Source organism: Myiozetetes cayanensis, unplaced genomic scaffold (genome assembly GCF_022539395.1).
Source record: "Myiozetetes cayanensis isolate MyiCay16 unplaced genomic scaffold, myiCay2020 scf5-8, whole genome shotgun sequence".
NCBI lineage: Eukaryota > Metazoa > Chordata > Aves > Passeriformes > Tyrannidae > Myiozetetes > Myiozetetes cayanensis.
In genome coordinates, this window is record NW_026087742.1 from 41970115 (window position 1) to 41997481 (window position 27367).

At 42.0% G+C, this 27367-nt stretch overlaps 2 protein-coding genes across 2 annotated transcripts in view; both read left to right on the plus strand.

The window, feature by feature from the left end:
• The first annotated feature begins 3779 nt into the window (after window positions 1–3779).
• RAB39A (RAB39A, member RAS oncogene family) lies at window positions 3780–13317 on the plus strand. Its single transcript, XM_050333400.1, has 2 exons — window positions 3780–4280; window positions 12370–13317. Exons 1-2 carry the CDS (start codon window positions 3958–3960, stop codon window positions 12794–12796), a joined length of 750 nt encoding a protein of 249 aa, XP_050189357.1. The 5' UTR covers window positions 3780–3957; the 3' UTR covers window positions 12797–13317.
• A 9350-nt stretch (window positions 13318–22667) lies between these two features.
• Window positions 22668–27367, plus strand: part of CUL5 (cullin 5) — a 32473-nt gene continuing 27773 nt past the window's right edge. Inside the window, exon 1 of the mRNA XM_050333396.1 lies at window positions 22668–22933. Within this exon, the coding sequence (XP_050189353.1) occupies window positions 22910–22933 (24 nt within the window). The 5' untranslated portion in view covers window positions 22668–22909. The remainder of the gene's footprint in view (window positions 22934–27367) is intronic.

Sequence of the window (27367 nt, forward strand, 5' to 3'; positions counted from 1 at the left end):
GATTTTTAATATTCTGTAAAGTTGGGACTTTTATTTCTCAGGTTTGTTTTTGAAACCGTGCTTTAGGTATTTCTGGAAGATCAGGTCTGAGGAGTCAGGAGAATTTTTTCTTGTCCCAGCTGGGTGTTTCTTTTCTCCACTAACTGCCTCTGTGAGTTCATTCTGCTGTGGAGTAATTTCCCTTGCATCACCTCCACAGAGCAATTTTAATACTTCACAAACAAAGTGGTTCTGTATGTAGATATTTATTTATTTATATATTTATATCTTTATATATAAATCCATTCATGGATTCTGATGACTCAGCTCTGCAAGTTGCTTTTTTTCCCAGTGTTTATACTGATGTTTTTTTCATGTACATATTTATCCCAACAACACCCTTATCAAACAAGGACATCTTCTATGAGGTTGTCATTTAAGAAATGTCCTTCCCACCATCATATGAAACCTACCTGGCTTGATAACATCTTAGAGGAAGAAAAGTCATTGCTCATTAGTAGGGAGTATTCCACCTTCAGTACTACTCTATCAAAAATAAGATAGTTTTCAGCCAAAAAAAAAAAAAAAATCAATTCTTTGTATCTATTGAAACTTGTCCTGGGATAAAATGAGTAGCTGTATCAGCCTCCAGACCAATAGCCTAGGTAATTAAAACAGGAATGGGTGGCATCTTGCGTCCAGACTAGTCCCTCAGGTTCTTCTAGGTTCTTGGTTAGCAGCAGAAGGCACAGTTTCTCAGTCTCAAGCTGTCTTGGGTTGATAACTAATTACTTTCATCTGTGCTTCTCTAAATTTCTATGTTAGAGTGTGTGCACACTGTTCAGGAGTGATCTATGCAGTCATTAGTAACCTACCCACTTACCAGTGGTTGGGAAAAATCCATGCAGGTCAAAAATGTCACAAGAAATGAGGAATTCTTAGATTCAAACATCTTGGATTTACAGCTTAGTGCAGTTATCTAGCTAGGACTGGAGCAGATTTGGAAGTTTGGGGTTGTTTGGCTCTTTTATTCATTTCCCAGAATTTAGGTTTGCTTCACTCTGTCTGGGAAGAGCAGATTGAAGCTGCCAATGCACAAGTGGTAGAAATTCTCTGAAGGAAAGTAAGGTTCATGTTGCTGCTTTAATCACTCTGCTCTAATCATCATAGCTCCACAAAACATACCCCTTCGTGATAGTTTCTTCTGACTGCTGGTCTGATAACTTTGTGATGGACTGCATTCTGTCACAGCCTCTGTACTCACTGGTAAACGAACAAAAACTGAACGACTTGGACATAAAATTCACCCACCTTGTTCACAACAGACAATACAAATGCAGGCTCCCTAGGTAGCATTTATCATATGACACTGAAGAGATCACAAGTGAAGGTATAAGGTTGTGTTTGAGATATGTGAATTTATATACCACTGCCTTTCTACAATGACAAGCTTAGGTAGACAGACCAGATTGTGGAAGCCTGAAAATATATGCAAACATATTTAGTTCAACTGTAAATGCCAAAGGCAAATTGACTTTGCTCACCTGTCAGGAATGAAATGAGCTGTGTAACTCATTAAAGTGAGGTTCTTCCAACCCAGATGTGCAAAGGACAGCAATCTACTGTGCATCTGAGTTAGACAGCACATACTGGAGGCTTTGAAGACCGATGGGTGTTAGCCAGGGTGGCAATCCATGAAGGATGTAGGTGTTATATTCTGATCAAAGTCCACTGAAAATTTTGTCCTGTTTACATTCAGCAAGCATCAGAGCTACTGATATCACATACCTCAAACCTCTGTTTCACACATTAATACTTCTTGTATCTACATGCCACTGTTTCCAGAACACTTAGATCCCAGGAATCACCTGTAATCACATCCCATGCAGAACTGCAAGAAATAGACTGATTTTAGCCTTACGAAGGTTCATGTATCTGAGTTAACATTGTTTTAATTATTTCTCAAAGGAGCAACTTGTCAAGTACAAACTACATTCAACTTATTTTAAGGTAAAGAGCTGGTGAAAGTACAATGGAGAAATGTGCAGGATTCAGGAGGGAACACACTTGGAGACATATGCAGATATAGAACCACTAAGTCTTGGGGACTGAATGGCCAGCCCAAAAGGTCCCTGGAGAGTCCAGATTCTTGGAGCAGGTGGCATTTCGCAGCTTCAGCATGTATAGCAAGAAAAATCCCTGTGGTAGCTTCTGGCTGTGCCTTTTACAGCTTCTGGACTGCCAGGCCAAGTCTCTTCTGGAAGGTTCTGGGGTCACCTGGAACTGTCCCCCAGGGCCAACCACCCATGCATATCCCAGACAAACTCATTTTGGGGCTGGGACACGAGATCCTGAGCGGTGCATACAATCCCTCTTTTGATTTCACTATGCCCTTGTTCAGGTGAGGGGCCAAGGCGCCCTTGATCTCACTACTCCACACCTTGGAGCTGCAAGATCTACCCAAGCCTCCTAGGGAAATCTACTAGTCTCACACTGGTGACCAAGTAACAAATTGCAATAACAAAAACAGACTCACACAATGAGAATACTCACAAGTTGTCCCACAGATTTACAAAAAAAAAAAAAATGGTTTCAGATATGCCCCTAACCAGCTACAGGCAGTTGGAGTTTTAACTACATTTGTACCTGACACTAACAGAGGAAAACAGGCAGTGGGAAATAAAAATAGTCGCCCATCTCTCCCTGTCCTTTTCACTATCAAAGTGTTCATTCGTATCAGTATCTACTTGCTGTTGACCTTCTGCCAGCAACAACCTACTTCCCAGCTCTGTCAGGCTACTCTGCTGGGTTCTCAGGCACTCCGCCCATGGTTGCTTCACCCCAGCCCAATTTACAGAAGAAGCTGCTGCAATTCTGTTTACCAGAAGTCCAAAGATTTCCTCTTATTTTACTCCATTGTCCTTACCAGCCATCTGAGGACTATTAGTGTTTGTTATCCCTTGTGGTTCTGAGACTTTAAAAGAAATCTGAGGAATCTATTGCTCAGCAGGTTTACCATAAGATGATACTCAGCTGAAGATCCCAGGGGGACAAAGAGATTTCTCTGACACGGGCATCTCTACTGGCAGAATTGTTCTATTACTGCGGGTAAAGGCACTTTCACCAAGGCCCAATACATGCAGCTTGTTCCACTGGGAAATAAGGAGTGATGTCCCTGTCATTTCCAGTATTATGCCTTTTCTCTAGGCAGTTTGCACGGTTCTCTCTGGGGATACCTGGATTGCTAACTCTCCTTTCCCGTTTTGCCACTTGCCCAGCCCATCATTACCACCCGGCGCTTGATCCTCTGCGGGTCGGCCTGCCCAGCTCCCATCCCACGGGACAGCTTCCTTTCAGCTCCCTGCCCCTTTCTCACCTGCCGATCTGGTTCCTCCACACCCACCCCTCCTCGGTGTTCCCTTTCTGCTCCCACTTTCCTTTGCAAAAGTCACGCTTTAACAATCCCTCTCCCACGATTTTCCGTGCCGGCCTGGGTTCCCCGCCCCAGCATCCCCCTTCTCCCGGCCCATCCCTGCACCGTGGGGGCAGCTGGCCGCTGGCCGCGGGCTGTAGCCCCAAGGCATCGGGGAGCTGCCCTCCCTGCCCTCCCCGCCCTCCCTGCCCTCCGTGCCGCGGAGGAGGGCCCGTCTCTCCGCGCACATGACGGCGCGCTGGGAGGGCGGCCCCGGCGGGCGGCTCGGCCGCGCCACCGCCCAGCGGGCGGCAGAGGCGGCGGCAGAGGCGTCCCCAGAGCACAGCGGCGGCGGCTGGGCCGGGGCAGCCGGAGCGGCCGGAGGGGCCGGGGCAGCCGGCGCAGCGTGGGCGCGGAGCCGCGGCGGGTGCGGGACAGCGAGGTGCTGAAGGGACAGCGCCCGCCCCGCCCCTCCCCGCCCGGGCCGCCGGCGGGGACCACGGCGCGGAGCGCCCGGAGCGGGGCTAGGGGAGCCGGGCCCTGGCCCCCGCCCGCCCGCCGCGCCGATGCCGGGCGTGGGGGCGATCGGGGCGCGGTGCAGGCACCGGCCGCGCAGGAGCCCCAGGAAGAGCCCCAAGGCGGAGCCGGGCCAGGCGGGGGCCGCCATGGACGCGGCGATCTGGATCTACCAGTTCCGGCTGATCGTGCTGGGCGACTCCACCGTGGGCAAGTCCTGCCTCCTGCACCGCTTCACCGAGGGCCGCTTCCCGGGGCCGCTGCACTCCGACCCCACCGTGGGGGTGGACTTCTTCTCCCGGCTGGTGGAGATCGAGCCCGGCAAGAGGGTCAAGCTGCAGCTCTGGGACACGGCGGGGCAGGAGCGGTTCAGGTACAGGACCCGGCCCCTCCCACCTACTCCCCAAATCTGCCGGCCCCCGAGTACACCCTGATTCCCTCCCCGTAGTCCGACACATCTCCGGCCCCAAGGACTTTGCCTTGTCCCCCAGCACATCTCCCTGCATCAATCTGGCTGTGCCTCAAACAGTCCTCCACCCCTGACAGTGGTCCCAGCCCCGTGGCCCACCATCACACTTGCCCTGCCCACCAGTTCCTTCCCTACCCTTTCCCTTTCACAGACATCAGGGAACAGCTGCCCTTCCCCTCCCAGCTCACAATAGTGGGTAACAAGTGGCCTCCTCCTGTTTCTTCTTCCCTCACTCATCTTTCCCCTGAAGTCCTGGACCTAATGTAGCAATCCCTCCTCCAGGTTTTTTTCCTTCTTTGCAGCAAGAGGCCCCTGCTTAACTCCGCATTTCTTACTTTGTCATCACCTCCGAACTCATCCTCCCCTGCAGTATTTCTCTCTGCCATTAACTCTCCCTCATATGCAATCTGGAGAGACCAGGCCACCTCCTGGCTCTTCCTCCTTCCAGCACAGCAACAGTGCTAGCACCAGTGCAGCCATGGCAGTGTGGAAGATATGGGGCAGCCAGCTACAGTACCTTAGTAGTGTTTTATCTACCTTCTGCATCTGCTCTGCATTGATGGTTGCCAAGAGCCTTCACTAATACCTCTACCATTTATACTGTAACTAAAATAGCTAAAATTTTAATCCCCTCTGTCACAAGGAAGTAGCAAAACTACCCTATTCTTCTGCCTCAAAAAGAATCACAGTCGTTCCCCAGTTTACAAACTGATACTGTCACTCACTCACTCTCGTGCTGCTGTTGTATCTGTAGTGCTTGCAGCTTCAGGCAAGTTGTGTATGGATTTTAGTTTGGACTTGGGGTTCAACAGATATGAATTCGTGGGGGGGGCAAATGCATAGCCCGTCTACATGTACCTGACCCACACACTTGTTGTTAGTAGGGCGCTAGCAGGAGGGTCGAAATGGGCCTCTTTGCTGGCCAGAATCAATTCTTCTGTTCCCTGTCTTCTGTTGCAACAGTTGTGCAGACTCACACCCAGCTGAAGGGGTGGGATTGCACTGTCTTACCAGAGGACACCAACTTCTTTTTTTTTCCATAACAAGCATTACAGTGAAACAACAAACAATTTTCCTGAGCTTACATGATTCAGAACTTCATATATATTCTTGCAGGCAGGCTGCTGAAGGGTTAGCAAAGAAATTAGCAGTGATAAGAGCAAGCTCTTAGCATTTTTCTCTCTCCTTGTGCTAAGTACTTGTAAATAAGTGACTAAGGATGTACAATCTCTTTATTTTGAATTTGCTGACAAGTAGCCAGGATGGGCAATGACAAGACACTCTACCGAAAGAAATGCAAATGCAGAGAATTTTGCATATATTTAAAATCAAATGATGGCCATCCTTTAACCCGGGAATGCTCAGGGAATGTGCACTGATGAGTCATGCAGTCAGTTGCTTTTAAATTTACCATTAGTATACCTCTGTGTTTTTTCTAATACCCATAAGAACAAACTGAAGAAAGTAGTTGTACATATTTGTGTTTGTTTTTGTGCTAGGAGTTTCTTGTCAGTTGGTGTGCCAAATATGAGAGCATTTATTATGTAGTCTGTTTTACATTTGCTCAAATAAATTCTAAATATTTTACTAAGTTTTACACCACAGGTTAAAATGTTGCACATTCTGTTCTCTGCTAATGGAGAACACTACAGATCACAAGCAAAGATTATCTTGGGGAAAAACTAATTATTCCAAGAAGTTACCTAATTCTGGGGAACACCAAGCAGTTTGCAGTTCTGATTCTCAATTTTGCTGTGGCTCACTTGCACTGGAGCTTTAGAGGAGGTAAAACCTGTCTTTAAAGCTCCCAGGAGTGTGCACAGAAAACTACTGGCTGCATAATAACCCCGTAATTTTGGTCCCAGGCATTAGGGGCATTCCCAGGGGAAAAGTAAGACGTGACACACCTGCTGCCACACTCTCTTGAAAGAGGTCACATACTTTCTTGGAGGAATTGTTTGAGAAAAATTTTTACGTGTCTCCAGTTCACTGATGCTTCTGTATTTGAACTGGATTTCATGCACTGTTTTAGAAATCATCTTTAATATGCACTGTTTGCATTCCTTCTCAAATAAAGCAATTCTCACCACTTCAACTGCAAACAGTGGTGGTAGACAGTTCACTTATTTGGAGCTCAGACAGGGCAGTTACTGATTATATTTACTTTGACATCAGTAAGGCATTGCTAAGCAGAATCTCCCATTGTGTGAGGTGCCACACAGACAACAACAACATAATCATTAACTTTAACACCTTACTAGAACAAGAACCTAAAGACTTGCTTATTATAAGCTCCAGACTGTAATGCAGACTAACATAAATGAGGGGTAAACCCTCAATTTCTTTCTATCTTCAGATTAGTCATTTAGAGCAATATGCTGGTTTGGCTGTGTTTTACATCATCTACTTGGCTATGATTTTTGGTTTGTTTGTTTGTTTGTTTACTTTCTCCATATTTAAATCCAACAATACATTTAAAAGATGAAACCTCCAGTGCTATAAAATGCTTGGTAGTGGTGCTAAAACTGAGAGTTCATTTCAGTAGGTGCAAAATATTATGGAGATGCTTCCATTAAATTAACTTTTATATTCACTTTTTAGTAGACCATGATATTAGATACATTCTGCTTCTAACACATGGCTTGAAAGTAAAACATTACCCTTATTCTTTTTCAGTAAGCCATATGTATTTTCAAAATTAATATCATTACAGTGTAATCTTTAGTCATAGTATAAAAATAACTCTTCAGAATTAGATAAAGGTTTCAGTGAAAGTTTGGTTCATCTGGTAAAGATCAGTAAGATCATAATGAAAAAGAAACACTGTGACTGATTTAAAGTCTCCCTAAAGCCATAGGCTGACATAATTAATGCAAAGAATCATATAATATCCTGAATTGGGAGGGACCCACAAGGATCATCAAGTCCAACACCTGGCCCTGCAAAGGACACCTCTAAGAATCACACCATGTGAGCATTGTCCAAATTCTTCTTGAACTGTGTCAGGCTTGGTGCCATAACCACTTCCCTGAGGAGCCTGTTCCAGTGCCCAACCACACTTTGGATAAAGAATCTTTTCCTGATATCTAACCTAAACCTCCCCTGACTCAGCTTCATGACATTCCCTCGGGTCCTGTCACTGATCATCAGAGTGAAGAGATCAGCACCTGTCCCTTCAATTCCCCTCATGAGGAAGCTGTAGATGAGGTCTACCCTTAGTCTCTTCTTCTCCAGGATGAACAAGCCAAGTGACCTCAGCCACTCCTTGTATGGCTTCTCAAGGCCCTTCACCATCTTCGTAGCCCTCCTCTAATAGTGTTATAGTGCCCAAAACTTCACACAATATTCAAGGTGAGGCTGCACCAGAGCAGAGCAGAGAGGGACAATCTCCTCCCTCAACCAGCTGGTGATGCTTTGCCTGATGTCCCCCCAGACACTGTTGGCCCTCCTGGCTGCCAGGGCACTGCTGCTGATTGCCCAGTCCTCTAATTTGTCAAGGTCTCTCAGCAAGGCCTCCCTGCCTTCAAGAGAGTCAACAGCTCCTCCCAATTTAGTATCATTGGCAGACTTACTCAGTGTACCTTCAAGTCCTATGTCCAAGTCACTTATGAAGATGTTGAAGAGCACTGACCCTAAGAAAGAGCCCTGTGCAACCCCACTAGTGACAAAGCACCAGCCTGGTGTCACCCCATTCACTATTACCCTTTATGCCAGCCCCATGAGCCAATTGCTCACTCATCACATAACATGTTTATCCAGCTGTGTGTTGGACATTTTGTCCAGAAGGGTACTGGGAGAGACAGTATGGAAAGCTTTACTGAAATCCAAAAAGATTATATCAACTTGGCTTCCCTTGATCAAGTGGGTGGGTTACCTTGTTGTAAAAGGAAATTAGCTTTGACAAGCAGGACTTTCCTTATGAGTGCATTGTCCTTCAGGTGCTTTTCAGTAAGTTCCAGAAGAATCTTCTTCATTATTTTACCTGGCACTGGATTTAGACTGACAGTCCTGTAATTTCCAGGGTCATCCTTCTTTTCCTTCTTGAAAATTCCAACGTTTGCCAGCATAGAATCATTCATGTTTAATGACATTAATAAGCTGAACCAAAGTTTACACAAGAAGCCCTAATTTCAACAAGAACTTAAGATCTGCATAGGGATAATTTGAGAAATGGAAATTTAAACATCCCTTATGAATAAGTGAGACTACATCAAACCTGACATGTCACCCAAGGGGTTTTTTTCTTTCTGTTCAAAAAGTGATGAAATAAGGGACTTAAAACTTCATTTTGCTTTTAGAGTCTAATCTTGCAGCACTTACCAAAGTATGTATAATCACCTAAGTAGATTCCCTGCTTATTAAAGAACATAAAAAAGGCCCGTCTGATTTTGTCTATGGTCCACACTCAGATATCTTGTCTCTGAGAGAGTCTTTGCATTCTCCTGAGTACTCTGCTATCCTCTACTTTTAACTTGAGGGACTTCCAAAGGTTAGTGCTCTTTGTTTACTAAAGCTCACTCAGTCTCTTATTCAGGACTTGTTCAGTCTTCCATGGATTATAGATAAACTCTACATTCATAACATCTTTCCCAAAGGAGACCTACAAGTTGCATGAAGAGCCTTTTACTGTCAACCCTTCTCATCTTTTGTTGGCCATCATACACCCTCATCACTGAAGTGAAGACATAGGCCTGTAAAATCTGTAAAGCTGTATATCTTCCGAGCCTCTGTGCTGTGGGCTCTGTGAACCCTGACCTGTGTCTTGTGAAGTAGCACATGAGGCATCTTTGTGAAAGATAGGGTCCTCCACTGTGTTAAAAGAAACTTCATCTGCGTTTTGTGAGGAGCTTGAACCCACCTGAGGATGCCTGCATGCTTTTGGGAAGCCCTCCCAAGCAAAACCCTTCTGGGCACTTGCCTAGAGTTTGTTTTCGTCTAAGATCTGAGCTAAGAGGGAAAGCAGAGTTGTCCCCACTGAGTGGCTCACAACCTGTGCAGAGGCAGAGCACTCAGGCCCCCAGGGAACTTATTCAGGCACCACGGTTAGATCTGCAGCTGAGTGTAGCACAACTTAGATGCTGGTGCTTTGGTTTTGAGTAAGACTTGTTGAAGGCACTTAATAGCCCTAATGTCTTTATTGCTAGTATTAATAAGAGACAAAAATTGCCCTTACAATTAGTTTTAGAGAGAAAAAAAAATACAACAAACACACCCACAAAAAAAACCCCCAAACCAAACCAAACCAAACCAAAAAAAACAAGAAAAGCCCCAATAAAAGCAGAGAGACCTGCCAGACCATCAATCAGTGCTCTTTCATTCTGAGAGTGATACAGGGCATAAATGAGTACATCCACTTCATACAGTTCATTTTCCAAATAACTGTAAGTTGTCTACTAAAAATTATGCTAATACTTAATCTACTCTGATTGTCATATTTAGGTCGAACATTTTGCATCTTTAAGGTGTTTCAGGTGCTGTTGAAAAACCTACCACATTCACATGCCCAGATGTTTTTCCCAGTTGGTGGCCTAAACTTTCTGCTTCAAAATTTTGTCTTATTTGTCAGGAATACTTTTAAAATATAATTGCAAGTGATAAATCACCTTAATAGTAAAACTATCCAAATATTTGTAGATGATATTTTTAACAAACATCATCCAGAGGGATCTGGACAGGCTGGATCAATGAGCCAAGGCCAACTGTATGAGGTTCAATAAAGCCAAGTGCCAGGTCCTGCCCTTGGATTACAACAACCCCATGCAGCACTACAGACTGGGGGGAAGAGAGGCTGGAAATTGACCCAGCAGAAAATGATCCGGGGGTGCTGGTCAATCGTGTCTGAATATGAGCCAGCAGTGTGCCCAGTGGCCAAGAAGGCCAGTGGCATCCTGACCACAGCAATAGTGTGGTCAGCAAGACCAGTGCAGTGATTGTCTCCGTGTACTTGGGCCTGGTGAGGCTGCACCTCAAATCCTGTATTCAATTTTTGGGTCTCTACAAGGCCTCACTACAAGGAAGACATTGAGGTGCTGGAGTGTGTCCAGAGAAAGCCAGTGGAGCTGGGGAAGGGTCTGGAGCACAAGGCCTGTGAGGAGCAGCTGGGGGAGCTGGGATTGTTTATCCTGGAGAAAAGGAGGCTTTGGAAGGATTTTACCACTGTCTGCAACTACCTGAAAGGAGGTTGTAGTCAGGTGGAGTTTGATCTCTTCTCCCAGGTAATAAGTGATAGGACAAGGGGAAATGCACTTATGACAAGGGAGGTTTAGAGTGGATATTAGGAAAAATTTCTTCATGGAAAGCATTCTTCTTTCTAGAACTACCTGAACTATTTTAATGCACTCATTTGTGTTTGCAGAGCCTGTACAGTGAAAAAAAAAATGGTTAAGCAAAGCAGAAACAAATCTGTATGGCAACTTCCTTTAATACTTCACAAAATGTGATACCCTCATTTATGGTCTTAAACAGTTTTGTAAAACTGTGTATCATATTTTTCATATCGAGGCTATTTGAAATAATCTGAGGGTAAGATTCTGTTGTCTTCACATTCAGAGAGATACTGCATGGACTCTATTGCAGGGAAGGTAGAAAAGATCTTTCAAAACATTAGGGCAAACAGTCCCTCCCTGTTATCTAAGTAAAACCATTTCAAATGCTGTTTGCTGTGGCTAAATGAATTTATATGCCAATAAGCCTAAGTCTTATCTAGTTGTGCACTTACCTATCTGTAATAGGACTACTGCTGCTAATTATACCTCCATGTTCAAATTGTTATTAAAAAAAACATATGAAATACAGTGAACTGAAAGTTGGAGGGAGCTACTGTTATGGAAAGATATGTTACTGTACAGTTCATCCTGCTTCCAGAAGTTTTGAGGCTGCGTCCTCTTCGTAATCATGAGATAAAATGGAATTAATTCTTGGATAAGTTATGATTTCAAATAATAACTTTTAATAGAGATTGTGTATCTCATTTCAGTTGGAGAATACTTATATATAGACTAGCTGTACATTTATGCTGGTAACAAGTTCTCACATCCACTCCTTGATAGGCTGTCGCTTCTTTTAAAGTGTCTCTTTTCACCTTCTCTATGCTCCCTGATTGCTCATTATTAGAGACTTACAATAATTACTTCTTTTATCTTTCTCTCTTTCTCTCTACATTCTGACATTTTCTATTATTCTAGAGCACATTAGAAATACTTTCAACTAGAGGAAGGGTTTCCTGCTTCCAAAATTCCTTCCAGTGAATATTCTGGAACTTGGAGGGCTCAAAAGTAGAAAATATCTGTTACCAGTCCTCATGCCAAAAAATTATAAATTTATAAATGATTAGCCTCCGTGTGAGAGAGATGCTGGAGACAGACATGTCCCTTGCCAATGCTGGAATAAGTGTGTGTTTGCCCAGATCAGTTACTTTTGGACAGTTTTGTTCAGGAAGTTTCCTTTTTCTACTTATTGACTTCTTCAAGCACAAAGAGCTATGATTATCTATACAAACCTTCTTTTAAAGTATGGTTCTGGAAGGAATACAAAAGTATATACCTCTACATTGGCAAGTTTGGGCTTCAGGTTTCTTGAAATCTGTGTACCTATTTCAGTTTGAAATAAGTGCTTAGAACAAAGCAAAGTGCATGTTTGTATGAAACTGAAGGACTCACACTGTAACACCCAAAGTATATATCTTTTATTCTGTGAACATGTTCCACGGTTTGCTAATAAAGTGCACTTTGCAAAATAATTCAGCATTCAAAATTTGCCCTAGAGGAATTGTATTCAGCAATGTTTAGAAAGTGACTTTTGAATGTAAGAAAAACCCCAATATTTTTGTGTCTAATAGATAAATTAATAAATTCCAATTAGCTTTTAAAAAGCAAAGTTATTTAATAAAACGTATAAAAGATAAAAACACATTGCCAAATGGAAAAGTAATCTATTTATGAATAAAATGAAAATGCATTTTAATTTATCTTTTTCTTTTTTTCCCCCTTCATAGATCAATAACACGCTCTTATTATCGCAATTCTGTGGGCGGCTTATTAGTGTTCGACCTCACAAATCGACGATCTTTTGAACATGTGAAAGACTGGCTAGAAGAAGCAAAAATGCACGTGCAGCCCTTTCAGATTGTGTTCCTATTGGTAGGGCACAAATGTGACTTAGTGTCACAGCGTGAGGTCACAAGAGAAGAAGCTGAAAAGCTGTCATCTGACTGTGGTATGAAATATATAGAAACCTCAGCAAAAGATGCCACAAATGTTGAAGAGTCCTTTACAATTCTTACACGAGATATCTATGAACTTGTGAAAAATGGAGAAATCTCAATACAAGATGGATGGGAAGGTGTCAAGAGTGGCTTTGTTCCAAATGTTGTACATTCATCAGAAGAAGCTGTAAAGCCCAGAAGACAGTGCATCTGCTGAATTTGTAGCATGCCAAAGAGCCCATGGGGTGTTCAGAAGATGATGCCAACCTAAATAACAGAATAATGGTTTTGAAACAGTATTAGATCATGACATAGCTGAATCATAGAACAGTAATTTGGTTTTGTATCCTTCTGTCTAGGTCATAATTCATAAAAGTTTAAGTGCTTTTTTTCCTTTACATAGTATGATAACTTTATGTGGTCTTCAGGAAAAGAAATTATATATTGCTAAAGGGAAAACTAATGCTATGGCAAGACACTGAGAAAGCGCAATAATTGTCGTGACAACATCCTCGCTTGGGCTTTGTATTTTGAATACTGTTTAAAATTCAAGGCTTGATAGGTGAGGATCAGATGACCTCATTACTTTTGTTCATTCTGCCTTAGCTTTGGATAAGAAAATATTATACCTTATACTTTTTTAATCTGATTCTTTACTCAAGTGCAGGGTTGCTAATGACTATTAAAGTTTAGAATGCTGTAGAATTTGATAATAAAGATAACTCTAAAGAAAGCAAACTGAAAGATTGCTCCAATAGCAAACGCTTTTGATATGACTATGAGTACAAGCCTTACTAAAGAAAAAGAATGTTTTAGAAAAGATTATTTATTTGTATACAAAATAGGGAATAGAAACAATGGAATTTATTATTAAATATTTTCTGAATTGCCAGTGAAACTAAACATAACATCACATATGATCCAGCTGTTATTTGGCTTGTATACAAAACAGATTTCCCAACCACTGGAGTTACATTTCAGTGACCAGATTCTCAGCTGGGTAATTATCATAGTCACACTGATGCCTAAGGAATTACGTTAATTTACACAAAAAGACTCCATATTAGCTTTAAAAAATAAATTTACTTCTAACTAGGAGTAAAAATAAGTTAAGAAGTGCTGCAACCCTTGGGGACGCAGGCCTTAAATTTGAATAGAGCAAGGACTGTTTTATTCTTAGCCAGCAAATGTTAAACTGTTGTCTAGAATAGGAAGGTTTTAAACTAAAACTATTATGAATAGAGTGTTTGGAGAGGAAGGAATTTCTAAAATGGTGTTTAGCTACAGAGGGCAAAGTTAGAGAACACCTATTCTAAGAAAGTAACCCATAATAGCTTTTAATAACAACAAAAATAGGAGAAATCTGTGAACATGTAGCATTTTACTGAGCTTGAGGTCATCTTCCTACTCCTCTGAATATAACACACACTAGCTTTATGCAAACTAGGTCTAGCACTTAAATACCAAATAAATCTATTTCTATTTTATTGTAGTAGTACAGAAGGTAACTTGATCTTCAGAGTTGATAAGCATCTACAGGTTATCTGGGCACACTCATAACCACTGAATATCAAGACAGTTATCTTCATATAGAAGTGTGTTATCATGTACAATTCTCCATTTTCAAGTCCAGGCAACAAGTCTATCTAATCAATTTTTGTTTTCAACAAATATACAATTGGTTTTCTCTTGAGTTGCTTTTACGTTCTTTTACAATAATTTTTTTTAATATTCCGTAGTATAGAGACAGGTTGTTTGGTTCCAGTTACTTTATAGATTCAGGGCCACTAAAATTATTGATTTTGAAGACAACTGAAAGATTAGGTTTTTCTATAGCCTGAGTCTTATTTGCACTGAGGCACAGTTACACTATCACGGAAGGATACAGAGGCCTTAATATAAGGAATCAGCCTTAATTCATTAGCAATTAAATCTGTTAGTTAATTCTAGTCTCAGCGTGCCACAGAGTGATTGCTGTGAGCCTGATTCTCTATTAAAGTGCATGTATTAGTAATTGACACCAAATCAACTTTGATTTGAGGGCATTTTAGGCCCTCTTTACAAAGTAAACATGACTACAGATGCCAAAAGGTAGTGCAGAATCAGGCTGTGTGCATTTGACACTGATTCCCTTGTGATACTAGGCCCATGTTGTGTATCTCAGATCTTCTCTACATTGTTTAAGAGGACAGAACGGGCCAAGATTTAAATCAGTGGCTGGGGAGTCAACAGACCCAAAGTCTGTCACCGGTTCATTGTGTATCTCTGAGAAAGGCATTTACATTTTCTGTGCCTCACCTTCTGTATCTTAAATATAGAGATGATTGTTCTTCCTCAAATTCACAAAGACTGTTGAGACCCGATCAGACTGTATGATCTTCAGTCTGAACTCTGTCCTCTGTGTGCTACCTGTTGTGGTGTGTTTAGAATAATGGGATGTGAATGCTGGTTTCTTCTGACATACCCAAATAACAAAACAAAACAAAAATATTATAAGTGCCAGATATTGCTCTTACTATGAATTAACATTTCATTACACATTTCATTACATTCGGATTACATTCTTTTATCTTAAGTTTTTATTCCTGAATCCTCTGGAGGCAATGAGCTTTTCATTCTGTATAAAAACAATCGGGTATGTTGGGGAGGAAAGAACTGGGGATAAGAGGAGAGTGGAAGGGAGGTATGCACAGGAAATAAACAATCATCAGAACAGAGCCTTAATCTCTGTTGTCAATGTTGTACCTGTGGTGTTACGTTTATTACACTGGGAATAGAGCTTTTAACCAGGTTCAACTGTGTAAGGAACTGGTATTGTCAATGCAACTAGAAGAGAAGTTCACTGCATTTTAAAGTACTGTGCACATAGCTGTCTTATCTGTAATTCCTAAAAATGTAGATTAACATGTACTTTCATACATTGTCTGTCTTTACGATATATTAAACCACTACTGTACCTTCTCACTACACATTTGCAGTTAATAGAAATGTCTGATAAATTGACAGTTTGCTGAAATACATGATTTTTTTTTTTCGGAAGCTTTGCAGTATGGTATGTAAGTAACAGCTTGAATAAGCTGTATAATGGGTTATAGTTCAGTGCATGTATATTCTTTTTCCCCTGAGGAAAGGTGAATACCAATAACAGAATGAAATTCCCAGAAATTACAGAAATAAGATAAATCTTATTTTGTAGCCAAATTCAAAAGTAGAAAATATTTAATAAGAAAACACCACAACTTTGCAAATTAAGATTTGGTCAATCCCAGTTAGGAAATGGAAAAATATGTTAAAGTACCTTGAGAAAGGTTTTATTTGGATTCACAGGTCTGGCAAATGAATGGATAAAAATTATTGGTTTGGACTCCTAAAATGTTTAACTTTTATTGCTTTTATTTTAAGTTTGATAAGGAAGAATAAATACCTTCCTCTACTCATTAAAATATTTTACACATGAATTCTTCAGATATTTTGGCTTGCTTATAATTGTATCTGCCCTGTGTAAGATGCATAAACTATCATACATTAGGAATCAACCAAGGAAAAGATTCTGAGGTTGCAAATGTTCATACTGCCTTAGGTATGGAATAGCCTTACCAATCTAACTTCAAGCTGGTGACTGTCCTGTGCTCACAGAAAATAACACAGGCCTAACTGAGCACCCAAATGCACTGCTGCCCTGTGCTGAGATCCCTTCTGCCTCAGCCGAAATGTTACTGGTACCCAAGTTGCCTTACTTAAAGTAAAGGTAGGTGAATGCACCACGATCACAGATATGTCAGTCTCAGCATTCAAGCTCCCGTATAGAACACATGCTTCATTGCCTTCTTTGTACATAATTAACATCCAGGGAGAGTGGTTTTCCCCTAGCTGTAGACCTCATGCACATGACATCTCTGCCTTTGCTTTTTACCCAGAGGTGGCACTGCAATCTCAGCAGCCTATATTAAGCCTTGGAGAGAAAGAAAGGAGGCTGAGGGTTTATTCTCTTCGTGAGTATGGAACCATACCACAAACATGCTGGCCTGTTTAAGAAATCATTGAATATCAAAACACAATTGTCAACACCAAACATTTGGATTGCTCATTTCTCAGAGTCTCTAGACAATCTTTCAAGAAAGTGAACGAAATTAAAATTATAACAGAGGAATCTGTAAAATATAAATCTCCCTAAAAAGCCTAATGGATAGGACTGCACAACAAAATAAACAGATTAAAAATAATAAAAATAAGTCAAGCATACATGTAATGAGCCTTTACTCTAGTAGTTAACTGTGTGCAGAAACACCTACATTGCTTAGGTTCCTTAAGGATAATAATGGCATCACTGGATGTATTTAAAACTAGAAGAGTTCAGTGAAAAATTCATTTTCCTGATCCTTGGAGAAAAATATTACTATCTCACAAATGCACTTATACTTCCTTCCCAGCTCATTTCTAGTGGTAATTCAGTGTCTGGGTCTGCTGCTACGATTCATGAGGCTCTCCTCTGAAAACTGACTACCTACATATGCTGTTGTTTTACTCATCAACATTTGCCCCCTTTGTGAAGCAAATGCAGCTGTGAAAAAGCTGAATTTTACTTTCGAGCATGGCAGAATTGTTTATCACGTGTCAGTGAATGTGCAATTCTAATGAAAGTAATGTGACCAAAACTGTGCCAGTTGGGCATAATATGAAGACTGTGAAGTTGTGCGGGTTCCTGAAGACAATTTACCTTGCATAATACTTAATCAGTGGGATTGTGAAGAAAACTAAGTTGGTTCTGAAAATTTAAAAGTATTTCGCTAAGCAGGACTCTTAATGTGGAAGAGTCAGCTCTATAGGCACAGGACTCTACAGAGATACCATATTTCTTCAAGAAGTTGCAGTTCCCACAGACAACCAGTGGAACAGCAAACACACAACTAAAATGTGTCCAGGAAAAGAGCTTGATAGCACAAATCCACAAAAATATAAGATACACACTTGGGAGCCAGGGAACAATTGTTTGTCTGCAAACACCACCACAGCACTCTCATGTCATCTTCTCCCATGGCTGCCCATTGTCCACGGGGGCCAGACAAGAACAGATAGCAGCAGATTCTTTATGTAATAGCAAGTAAATCTTCCTTTAAATTCAAACTGAGGAATTCAACTGGCAAGAAAGCAAATCCAAGCTTCTAGAGTGTATTCCTGTCTTTGAAAGTATTTAAATAATTTTTATTTCAGAAAAAGGCACATTTTAGGACACCACTATGTAACTGTACTGGTTTAAAAGTAAACCAGCAGAAGAAATGAACCCAACTCAAGAGAGGTTACAAGTCAGAGTTATAATTTCCTAAAGAAAGATTTAAACAAATACAATGATACAGGAAAAGCTGGTTTTAGCCCACAGACACATGTATAACCCAGCACTCTGGGACAAGAACAGAACAGTGTTCATCCACCCCTGTGAAGAGCACCATGTGGTGCCAAGGACCTGGAGTCGGCACACAGATGCAGCCTATTGACTCCCCAACTCCAGCAGCTCCCTAAGGATAGGTTAGTTTTGTGGGACAGCTGCAGGAATGTCTGGGTATAGCTATGCTGGCACTATATTTACATTGCAGGCTTCTTCCCCTTTCACTTTCTCCCCTGCATGGTTTCTTTGCAGGAAGGGGCTGTCAGAAGGCATATCTGGCACCATGGTCTGACAGTGAGCAGGGCAATAGCTGAAAATGTTAGTGGTAACTGCTAAGTATTCAGGTAATAAAACTGAGGGTAGGAATTGTGGAAAATATTCCAGTCATAATCTTAGTAATAAAAACCTTCCAGGACTGGCGCTGCTCTGCAAGCACTTTCAGCAATTGCTCATTTTGGTTAAACTTCCAATGCCAAGCAAATAGTTTAGGCTATTTAGTAATAATTTATATTAGTTTGTAATTTTAAAATAATTACTGCTTATTATTCAAAGGGAAAAGCCTCCTCTGTGCAGATAATTTTTTCCCATTTCCCTGACATACAGTTTGTGTTATATGTATTAAAAGAGCTATACCAGGACATAAGTTTAGAAGATGCAAGTCTCAAATCCAGTCAATCAGACCACTGAAATTCACAGTTCATTTTATTGGGATTTTTCTCTGCCCAATTCTCTGTGGGCAAGAGAGAGTCTGATTCTCAGGGATGCTTTTAAAACAAAAGACAGACAAAGCTTAAGGAGCACTGAAAAAGAGATACATATGTGAACAAGTGTCAGAAAAACAGAACATGTTTTTTCACATTGTATCCTTTTTATTCTACCATGCTTCATAGATCAACTTCAAGTCCCCCAGTACACAGTGAATGGAACAGTAAATTTCTAGCTGTCCAAAAACCACTAGGAGATCAGATGTAAATCCCTGCAGCAGTTCTCTGCAACCCTGTGCTTGGGCAAGGAACAATGGCCACATTCTGCCTAACACACGCCATATGCTTCATATGGCCTCAACAAAAACCCTCCTGTAGGTACAGCCTGCAAACAGTCACTTTGCATCATCCACCACCTCACATCATCCCCAGTGTCACTCTGGGCAAAAAGTGCAAGGTTTTCCAGCAAGGAAACTGGGAGGGAATAGCACTGCTGTCTAAAAATACATCAGAGAAGAACAAACATCAGGCAGAGAGAAGCTATTTAAGCTAAAGGACAATGTTGGCATAAGAACAAAGTGGTCACACTGAGATGCACAGGATAGGTGGTTCTGGTGATGCTAAGATACCGAAATCTTAGTCAAGTTTAAGTGAAAGCAACAGTAATCTTTACTCCCACATGCAGGCAATTTCTCCAGAATGCCATTGTTATTAACTGAAAGGGTGATGTAAAGCCCAGATAGTAAACACCAGAAGTGTTTATTTTCTTGTTGAAACAGAAACTAATGTAATATAAGAAGTTTGGTCACTGTTGGTGCTTCTTCTTTCAACTACAGGTAGATGTCTGAGTGTCTTTGCCCTTTTAAAAGGATTGTCTTCAGAGACTCATGGTATGGTTTGTGCATGAGGTCATCGTGACTGTCCACAGCAGTGATAAATGAGCCTTTCCTACTGAGAGAAAAACCATAAGTTTTGTTATCCCTACTGAATAGTTTGATGAGAGAGGAGTTTAAAATGGACTAATCAAGTATCATTTTTTTTTTTCTGTCATGGGCTAAGTGAATATTAGAAGAAACTATGTATGTCTTATTGGTACATGTGTTTTGAGGCATTAGAACAGACCATAGAAATGCATATTTCTCTCTGATGCAACTCATTCAAAGCCAACAGATTTATGCCTGGAATCAATTCACTCCGAGACATCTAGGGTATTACGACAGTATTAATTTCACTGATCATCCAAATCTTAATGGGCTATTCCTTATAAATCACTTTCAAGCCATGTATAGCTCTGGAACTGTCATTCACTCCGTCTTTTACAATCCATGCAAAGAATATAAAACTGTAGGCCAATGTAATACCATATATTAATCAATAATTAATATCTTAATTATGATCAGAATGTAATAATAATCCACTTGTAATAGAACTAAAGCAAATAAAACAAGATTATGTAACACTGTGTACTGCAAAAGCACCCTGAAGTGGTACTAAAATACCATAAAACCTTGAGGCTTATGGATGCCTTTACTTCCCAGAAAATTAATGCTCAGATCTTCATGGGGGGGAAGAAAAAAAAAAAAAAAGTACAGTCATTGTGTAAACCATGCAAAAGGAGATGCACATTATTTTTAATATCAGTAAAAGGTACCAACTGTTTCCTTGTCTCCCTGATCCTCAGGTGTTCAAGTTCTCTTTATTCCTTGGTTAGCACTTCTCATAACTACTGCAAAAGAGCATATTCAGGCAGGATACAAGAACTCTCACACTCAGTACTGTCATTGCTGACCCTTCCAGGCCAACTGGATAAATGTTACAGCAATGGCTACCAGGTACCTAAGAGTACTCAGAAAAGACCAGACAGTGGAAGTACTCACTCAGGTGTTGCTGTGCCCTCTCTACTCTTCCATTTGGTAAGTTTGCATGAAGAATGCATATATAGAGAAATCCATAATTTTAAAACATAGCATTTTAAGACACAGCCCAACTTCGTTTAGCTTCAATGATGGTTAAGCAAAATTTGCAATTAAAACATTCTAATGATTTGTGTCATGGTTTTATACTCTAAAGCTTGTATCAAAAGGACCCAAGTTGAAGTTCTCTATAGTAGCTTATTTTCTGGCTCTATTTATCAAAAGCAGTGTAAAAACATGACTGAATTATGATATTAATAGCAAACATATATTAAAAAAACCCAACCAACCAACCAACAACTAAAAAACCCAAACTAAGAGAAATTGAAAAAATATCAAATAATCAGAAATACTTACATATTTAAAGGGTTTGAGGAAAAGAGGATAAATCAGTTCCTGGAATAGTGGGTCCCAGAAATAGCTACCTCCATATCATACTCTGTAGAATATTTGCCTATATCCCAGCTTCCCAGGTACTTGCATACCTGTAATGCCATGCACAGACTGTGGAGCAGAATGGTTGATGCACAAATACACAAAGCACACATTTACTGACCCTGCTGGAGGCCTCCTAACTTCAGCACTGTTGTAGAATATATGTTAAATGGACAGTGTGTAATACAATTAGATCTATATTGCATAATTGTATACTATACATTCAACTACATAACTGTGTATTATATGTGCAATGAATACCTTATTTTTAAATATTTAGAGTATAAAATATGTAATATAACAGCAAAGAAAAAATAGACTAATTGGAGCATTCAGAAGCTGGAAACTTTGTCAAAATAGGAGGTTATTCAACACCTTCTTTTCAGTTCTCAGTTAAGAGAAGGCCTTAATATGGCTATTGTAATTTATTAAGTTAATAAGGCTGCAGGCCACATTTGGTCAGTGTTATCCAAAACTTCCATGGCAGTGTACAGATTTGCTAAATATTTTGTTTCAGGTTTTCTAACACTTTAGTGGCCTTGTCCTCTATAATATGCATTTATCTTCAAATGGTATGCCCCAGGAAAGGAGAAGAGGTGGTTGCCATCCCTGGTGGCAGATGGTGCGGCTGTCCATGATAGCGACATGTAACAGGTCAGGTGGAACTAGCAGCGTCAGCTCTCAGGGCTCTGAGCCTGTAAGAAAAGGTCAGGAACATTTTCTTCAAGACACATGAATAGATGAAGACTAAATGTTTTTAATAGAAAGGTGAGATTCTGCCAGGAGTTGGACTTTGATGAACCTTGTGCGTCCCTTCCAACTCAGAACATTATGTGATCACAGAATCATGGAATGTGTCAGGTTGAAAGGGACCGTAGAGGGTCATCTGGTCCAATGTCCCTGCTCAAGCCAGGGTCATCCTAGACCACATTGCACAGGATTGCTTCCAGATGGTTCTGGAATATCTCCAGTGAGGGAGATTCCATAACCTCTCTGGGCAACCTGTTCCAGCGCACAGTCACCCACACTGTAAAGAAGTTCTCCCTCGTGTTCAGGTGCAATTTCCTGTGCTTCAGTTTCTGCTCCTTGCCTCTTGTCCTGTCGCTGGGCACCACGGAGAAGAGCCTGGGTGCATCCTCCTGACACGCACCCTTCAGATACTTATACACTTATCGATTCTGTAAATAGAAAACTTGTGACAACTGGCAGGGAGAGTGACGGCTTAGCCGGGGATCGGGTGTAGGGCAGTGACTCGGCTTGGCAAAGTGAGTGGCCGTGCGGTGCTGTGCCCGCGGCGCTCTCCGCTCCCTCCGGCCGGGCGTGCGGGGGGCCGGTGCCGCAGCACCCGCGAGGACAGGGCCGCGGGGCGGGCCGGGGTTGATTAGTTAGTTAGTCAGTTAGTTAATTAGCTAGAAGTCGAGTTATTTCTGTCTGTACGGCCCACCGCGTTCCGCCGCGCCAGGGCTCCCCGTTCGAGCCCGCTCACCGGGGCCGTGCGGGCGGCGGGCCGGCAGGGGGCGCTGCAGGCGGGGCCCGCAGCCCGCTGGGCGGCGGGGCCGCTCCCGGCGCCGCATCATGTGGGCCCGGCCCCTTCCATGGAGCCGCGGCCGCCGAGCGCCGCCCGAGCGGACGCCGCCATGAGGCTCTGAGGGGCGGCTGCGTGCGGAGCGCCCGGCCGGTCCCAGCGCTGACGAGCTCCCCGAGCCTCGCCGCGGGGCAGGCAGGCAGGCCCAACGCTGAGGCCGCCGCCGCTGCTGCTGCCGCCGCCGCCGCGGGTCCGGCCGGGCGGGAGGGCGGCCCGGGGCCATGTAAAGCGGCAGCGGCCGGGGGGAGCCGAGCCGAGCTCGGGCAGAGGAGCCGCCGCCGCCGGCCGGGAAGGCCTCGCGGGGGGGATCATGGCGACGTCTAATCTCCTAAAGGTGAGAGCGGGGCCCGGGCGGGCCCTGCGGGAGGGCGGGAGGCGGCGGGGCCGGGCGGCCCTGCGGGTGGCGGGGACGGCCGGGCAGGGCGGCGGGGACAGGGGCAAGGTAGAGCCGGGGTCGGGTCACGGTGCCGCTGCCCGGAGTTGCCGCTGCCGGGGCCCTCCCGCAGGTGAGCGGCCTTGGGGCCGCCGGCCTCGGCCTGGCCCGGCCCGGCCGGCGGCTGCGGCTGCTGCCAGCACCCTGCTCCCTCCCCCCGGCTCTCCCTTCCCAAACACGCCTCGTTGGGAAACAGCGTTGCGTCGTGCAGTTAGACAGGGCACGGTGTCTTCCCTTTGTTTATTTAAGAAGACACGGGTGTATGGAAAATGTTTAAGTTAAACAAAAGAGTTGGAAAATGCCTTCGCTGTGGGCAGGTGTCGTTGTTGGGGTGGCCACCGTGTTCCAGCTTTTTTGTTAACAGCAGTTTTCCTGCGAAGGAAAACTCCTGGAGGCCTTTCGCTTACGTTAAGTAGCTTTGCTTTTGTAGTCAGATGTTTTCAGGCACTTTCCCGGCGTTTAATGGCAGATGTCAGTCACCCCAAGGAAGATTCCGGTAGGACAGTCGAGTGTTTGAGCTCAGGACTGCCTGTCCTGATATTTGCGGTAGGTATGAGGAGAAGACTGCATGGCCTTTGAGGCCGTGCCAGCACAGGGAAGACAGGCCTACTTGAAACAACTCTTACTAGTGCCTCCAGTGTTTCTACAGCACCAGTTAACTCCTCTGGTGTGAAAGGCCTTCGAAAGGCTTGATTCGAGCACTTAGCAATTGAAAACACATATAAATATAGGCATAATCATGTCTTCAGCACTCTGTATTATTTTTAAAGGTGATCCCGAAGAAGTGCTGCTTGTATTTTAGCAATCTGACCTACTTTGGATGTATAGATTTGGCCTGAATCTGCTGGTTGTATTTATTATTCTGAGACATTGAATGTGAAGAAATGAGAAATAATTTATCACCTTGTTTCTTCCTGGTATCCAAAAAAATGTTTCAGTATTAAAAAGATATATTTTTAAAAAATCTTCCTTGAAATTGGAATGCAATTGAAATTAATTTTGATTAATTTCTGTATATTTTTATGTCTAAAAGGCATTAGTTAGATATATAAGCAGATAAAAAATACTTTAAAATCTAAAATTGAAGAATCCAAGAACAGGGGTGAAAAAAATAATGTCCCATAAGAAGAAGTGCCCTTTTTTTTGGAAAAGCATGTGTTTAGAGCAGGGCTTGGGCAGTTTTATCTACTTGTTAATGTTTTAGACCATCTCCTCACTGTACATATGAGGATTTCTGGAAACACTGATGTGTGCTTTGATGAGATGTGGTCGCATAGCCCATACAAGAGAGAAGAAGCAGAGGCCTGTGAGTTTTGTCAGCATTCCACTTCAGCTATTTTGAAAGAGTAATAAGTGTACAGTAAGTGAAAATAGAGTCAAAACCTTGATTCTGCGAGATGACTCTTGCCAAAATGAAGTCTTTGTGTTGACTAGTCATGTTTCTGCAACTGGCCTTTGCATCACTGATGTTTTATATTGACAACAGGATATATATGCACAGTGTGTTTTAGGAAAAATGCTGCAGAGATACCTATTCTGAAGCAGGCCTTTCTTGTCACTCAAAGTGTTATTAAGCACGATAACTTACTAATTAGTGAGTTTTCTAATAACGGTATTAAGTATGATTCCTGCATTACAGAAGGAAAAATTCTGTGGAGATTTGGCTTTGTTTATCATGGCAAAATAAACCAGTGCAAGAACTGGAACTAGGTAAGGTCTTTTGTTACCAAATCCAGCTCATGAGAGTGCTGCCCGAGAAGCAAACTGTTGATTCCAGGCTGGTGTTGATTGGCAGTGCCTCGTGCCATCTGAGGCTGTGCAACGTACTTCTGCTTTCATGTTTAACAGGAAAAAAGTGATATCTGGGTACAGTAAATCCCAGGGTAAGAAAGGAGAGATGTTAAAATCTGTGATGTTTTTCCATATCTCTTCCAAATAAGCTTGCATACATTGGGTGTAGACAGGTCCTGGTTTTGCCAGCATGAACAGAAAGTAAGCATTTTCTCTTCCCCCATCCTCATTCAGCTTTCTGCATAGTTGAGAAAATGAAGTGAAATATTCTTTTCTTATTCTAGTGATAAATCCTAGCTGAATCCAAATCTGACTGGCTGTCGTAATTTTAAAGGGCATCATTTAAACTCCCCTAGTGCTTAATTTTCCTAATTGTAAATTTTTTTTTGGTGAGAAGCATATTCTTGGAGAGCCTTCTTTAAATGCAAAATTAGAATGACCAATCATATGCTGAATCCGGGTGAGATACAACAAACTGTAATGTGATGGAAATACTGAAGTACTTAGTAAGAACCATTACATGGTCAGGGGTGCCTGCCCTACCTGTAGCAAAGCTGCTCTCCCTTGTAGAGGGGGTGACTTGCTTTCAGTAGATGGCTGAGCCATTTCAAGGAGAGTCCCCTAGAGTTTTTTGTCTCAACATACATGTGACTGTGACACTTTCAAAGTGGGATACTTCATTTCAGGGGGTCTGCTGGACTTGTAATTTGTTCCCTTTGCAGTGACAAAGTCTAAACCAATTCACCCATGTGACGTGAAGGCACTTGAGTTTTTCTGCAGTTTCTGAAACAGAAAGTATCTCCGCTTATTGCAGCGTAAAGAAAACCTGTAGCTGTATCCATGCCGGTGGATCTGCCAGCAAATGCAGGAGTCTGTCCTTGCAAGATGAACTGCAGCGTGATCCTGATGTTAGGAGAGAAGCAGCAAAGGAAGCAATAAATTTTCCATGGACTTAAATGAAATGAGAAACGTTATTTACCTTTGCATCAGTTTCAGCTATCACTGAGAACTAGAAACATCTGAAATTTTTGAATTCTTCAACTTGAAGTACATGTTTCCATTGCTGTATTTCAAGTTTTTCTGTTTCTTCCTGGCTCTTTCCATTTAGGATATCCTTAAGAAGCTAGGGAATGTTGCACACTACGTAGAAAAGCTTTCCCTGTGGCTACTTCCCTGCTTTGAATAGGAACTTGTTACAATCATTGCACTGATTTTTAGAGCTGCTGGTAGCAGAGATTAATTAGATGGTGTTTATTCCAGTCTATGATGCTGTATTTCCTACTTCATCCCTCTGTGAACTAGCTTTAATATACCTACTGTCTGAAAACAATGAAGTAGTAGAGGCAAAGATGTTACTCATATGTAGATAAGATGTACAGTAAGACCTAGAGAGTGTTGCTTTTTTTGCAGTACTGTCCAGAGCATCTGGCAGAGATGAGGGCTGAATTTCTGTGTGGCCTGAAATATAGCGAGTACACAGCCAAGAGAGCTGAACATCTAAATAGACATTTTGAGAGCAAGGGGGACAGTAACATCAAGGTCTTGGGGTATTGCCTTGCCTTGCTGTGTCTATTATGTCTAAGTACTTATCCATAAAAATAAAGAACAGGGAAAAGTACGTTTGAAGAGGAAAGTTGGAGGACATATTTCAATATAGGGTATAAAGTAGTATGTACTTCAAGTAAAATTTAAAGTGCAACTTTAAATCTATATGAACAAATTAATTGAAGTGACTTTTGAAACAAATTATTTTGTAAGTGGAGTTATTTTTCAAAACTTTAAATTTTAAACTCTAGAATGGCTACTTAGCCAGGTATGGCTCTCAGTTGTAGCCCATGTTTTCAGGGAAGATTTGATAACTGGAGTAATTTTCTCGTCCAAGGTATGCCTTACTGTCCTGCTGACCTTTCCTTGGGAACTGTGGTTTGAGGCAAGCTAAGAAGGAAAATGCCCAGGAAATAGTGCTTAGAAATTGCATGTGGGACTTTGGTATCAACTAAGAATTACCACTGTTTGACCTCCTCTTCTACTGTAAAATTGGTGTTTTCTTGTAAGGGTAGAATTAATGAATATGAATGACACACCGTAGGTGTTATTTAATGCATCCTTTCTTCTTGTCATTTCAGTACAAAAGTGTAAGGTCATGGAAGCATGAATCTACCTAGATGATGTTGAATTGTTTATTGAACTTAGAGTAGTTTAATTGGGATTTTTCATCCATTGATTTTATTTCATCTTTGATTTAATTAAGGAATAAAGGAGGAAAATTTACTCCTATGTATAGGAAACAAAGTTCTAAACTTCTCTGACATTTCAGGACAAGCTTTGTTTGAGGAATTCCTTTTAAGTAAGCAGATGTTTATTTCAAGTGGATACACAGTTTTTACAGCTGAAGTTGAGTTTTGTGGGTGTTTCTTAGAATGAAGTAGATATTCACAGTTTAAATCATATAAACAGTTGTGTTTGCAACCTCCCCCCAGACACACACACCATGTTTTACAGTGAAATTAACCTTATTCACAAAGATAGAGCATTCAGGTTTTA

Excerpts from the sequence above, each read along its gene's own strand:
- RAB39A (XM_050333400.1), top strand. The coding sequence starts at position 3,958 with ATGCCGGGCGTGGGGGCGATCGGGGCGCGGTGCAGGCACCGGCCGCGC. Across the intron at positions 4,281-12,369 it reads GCGGGGCAGGAGCGGTTCAG|ATCAATAACACGCTCTTATT; the intron begins GTACAGGACCCG and ends CCCCCTTCATAG.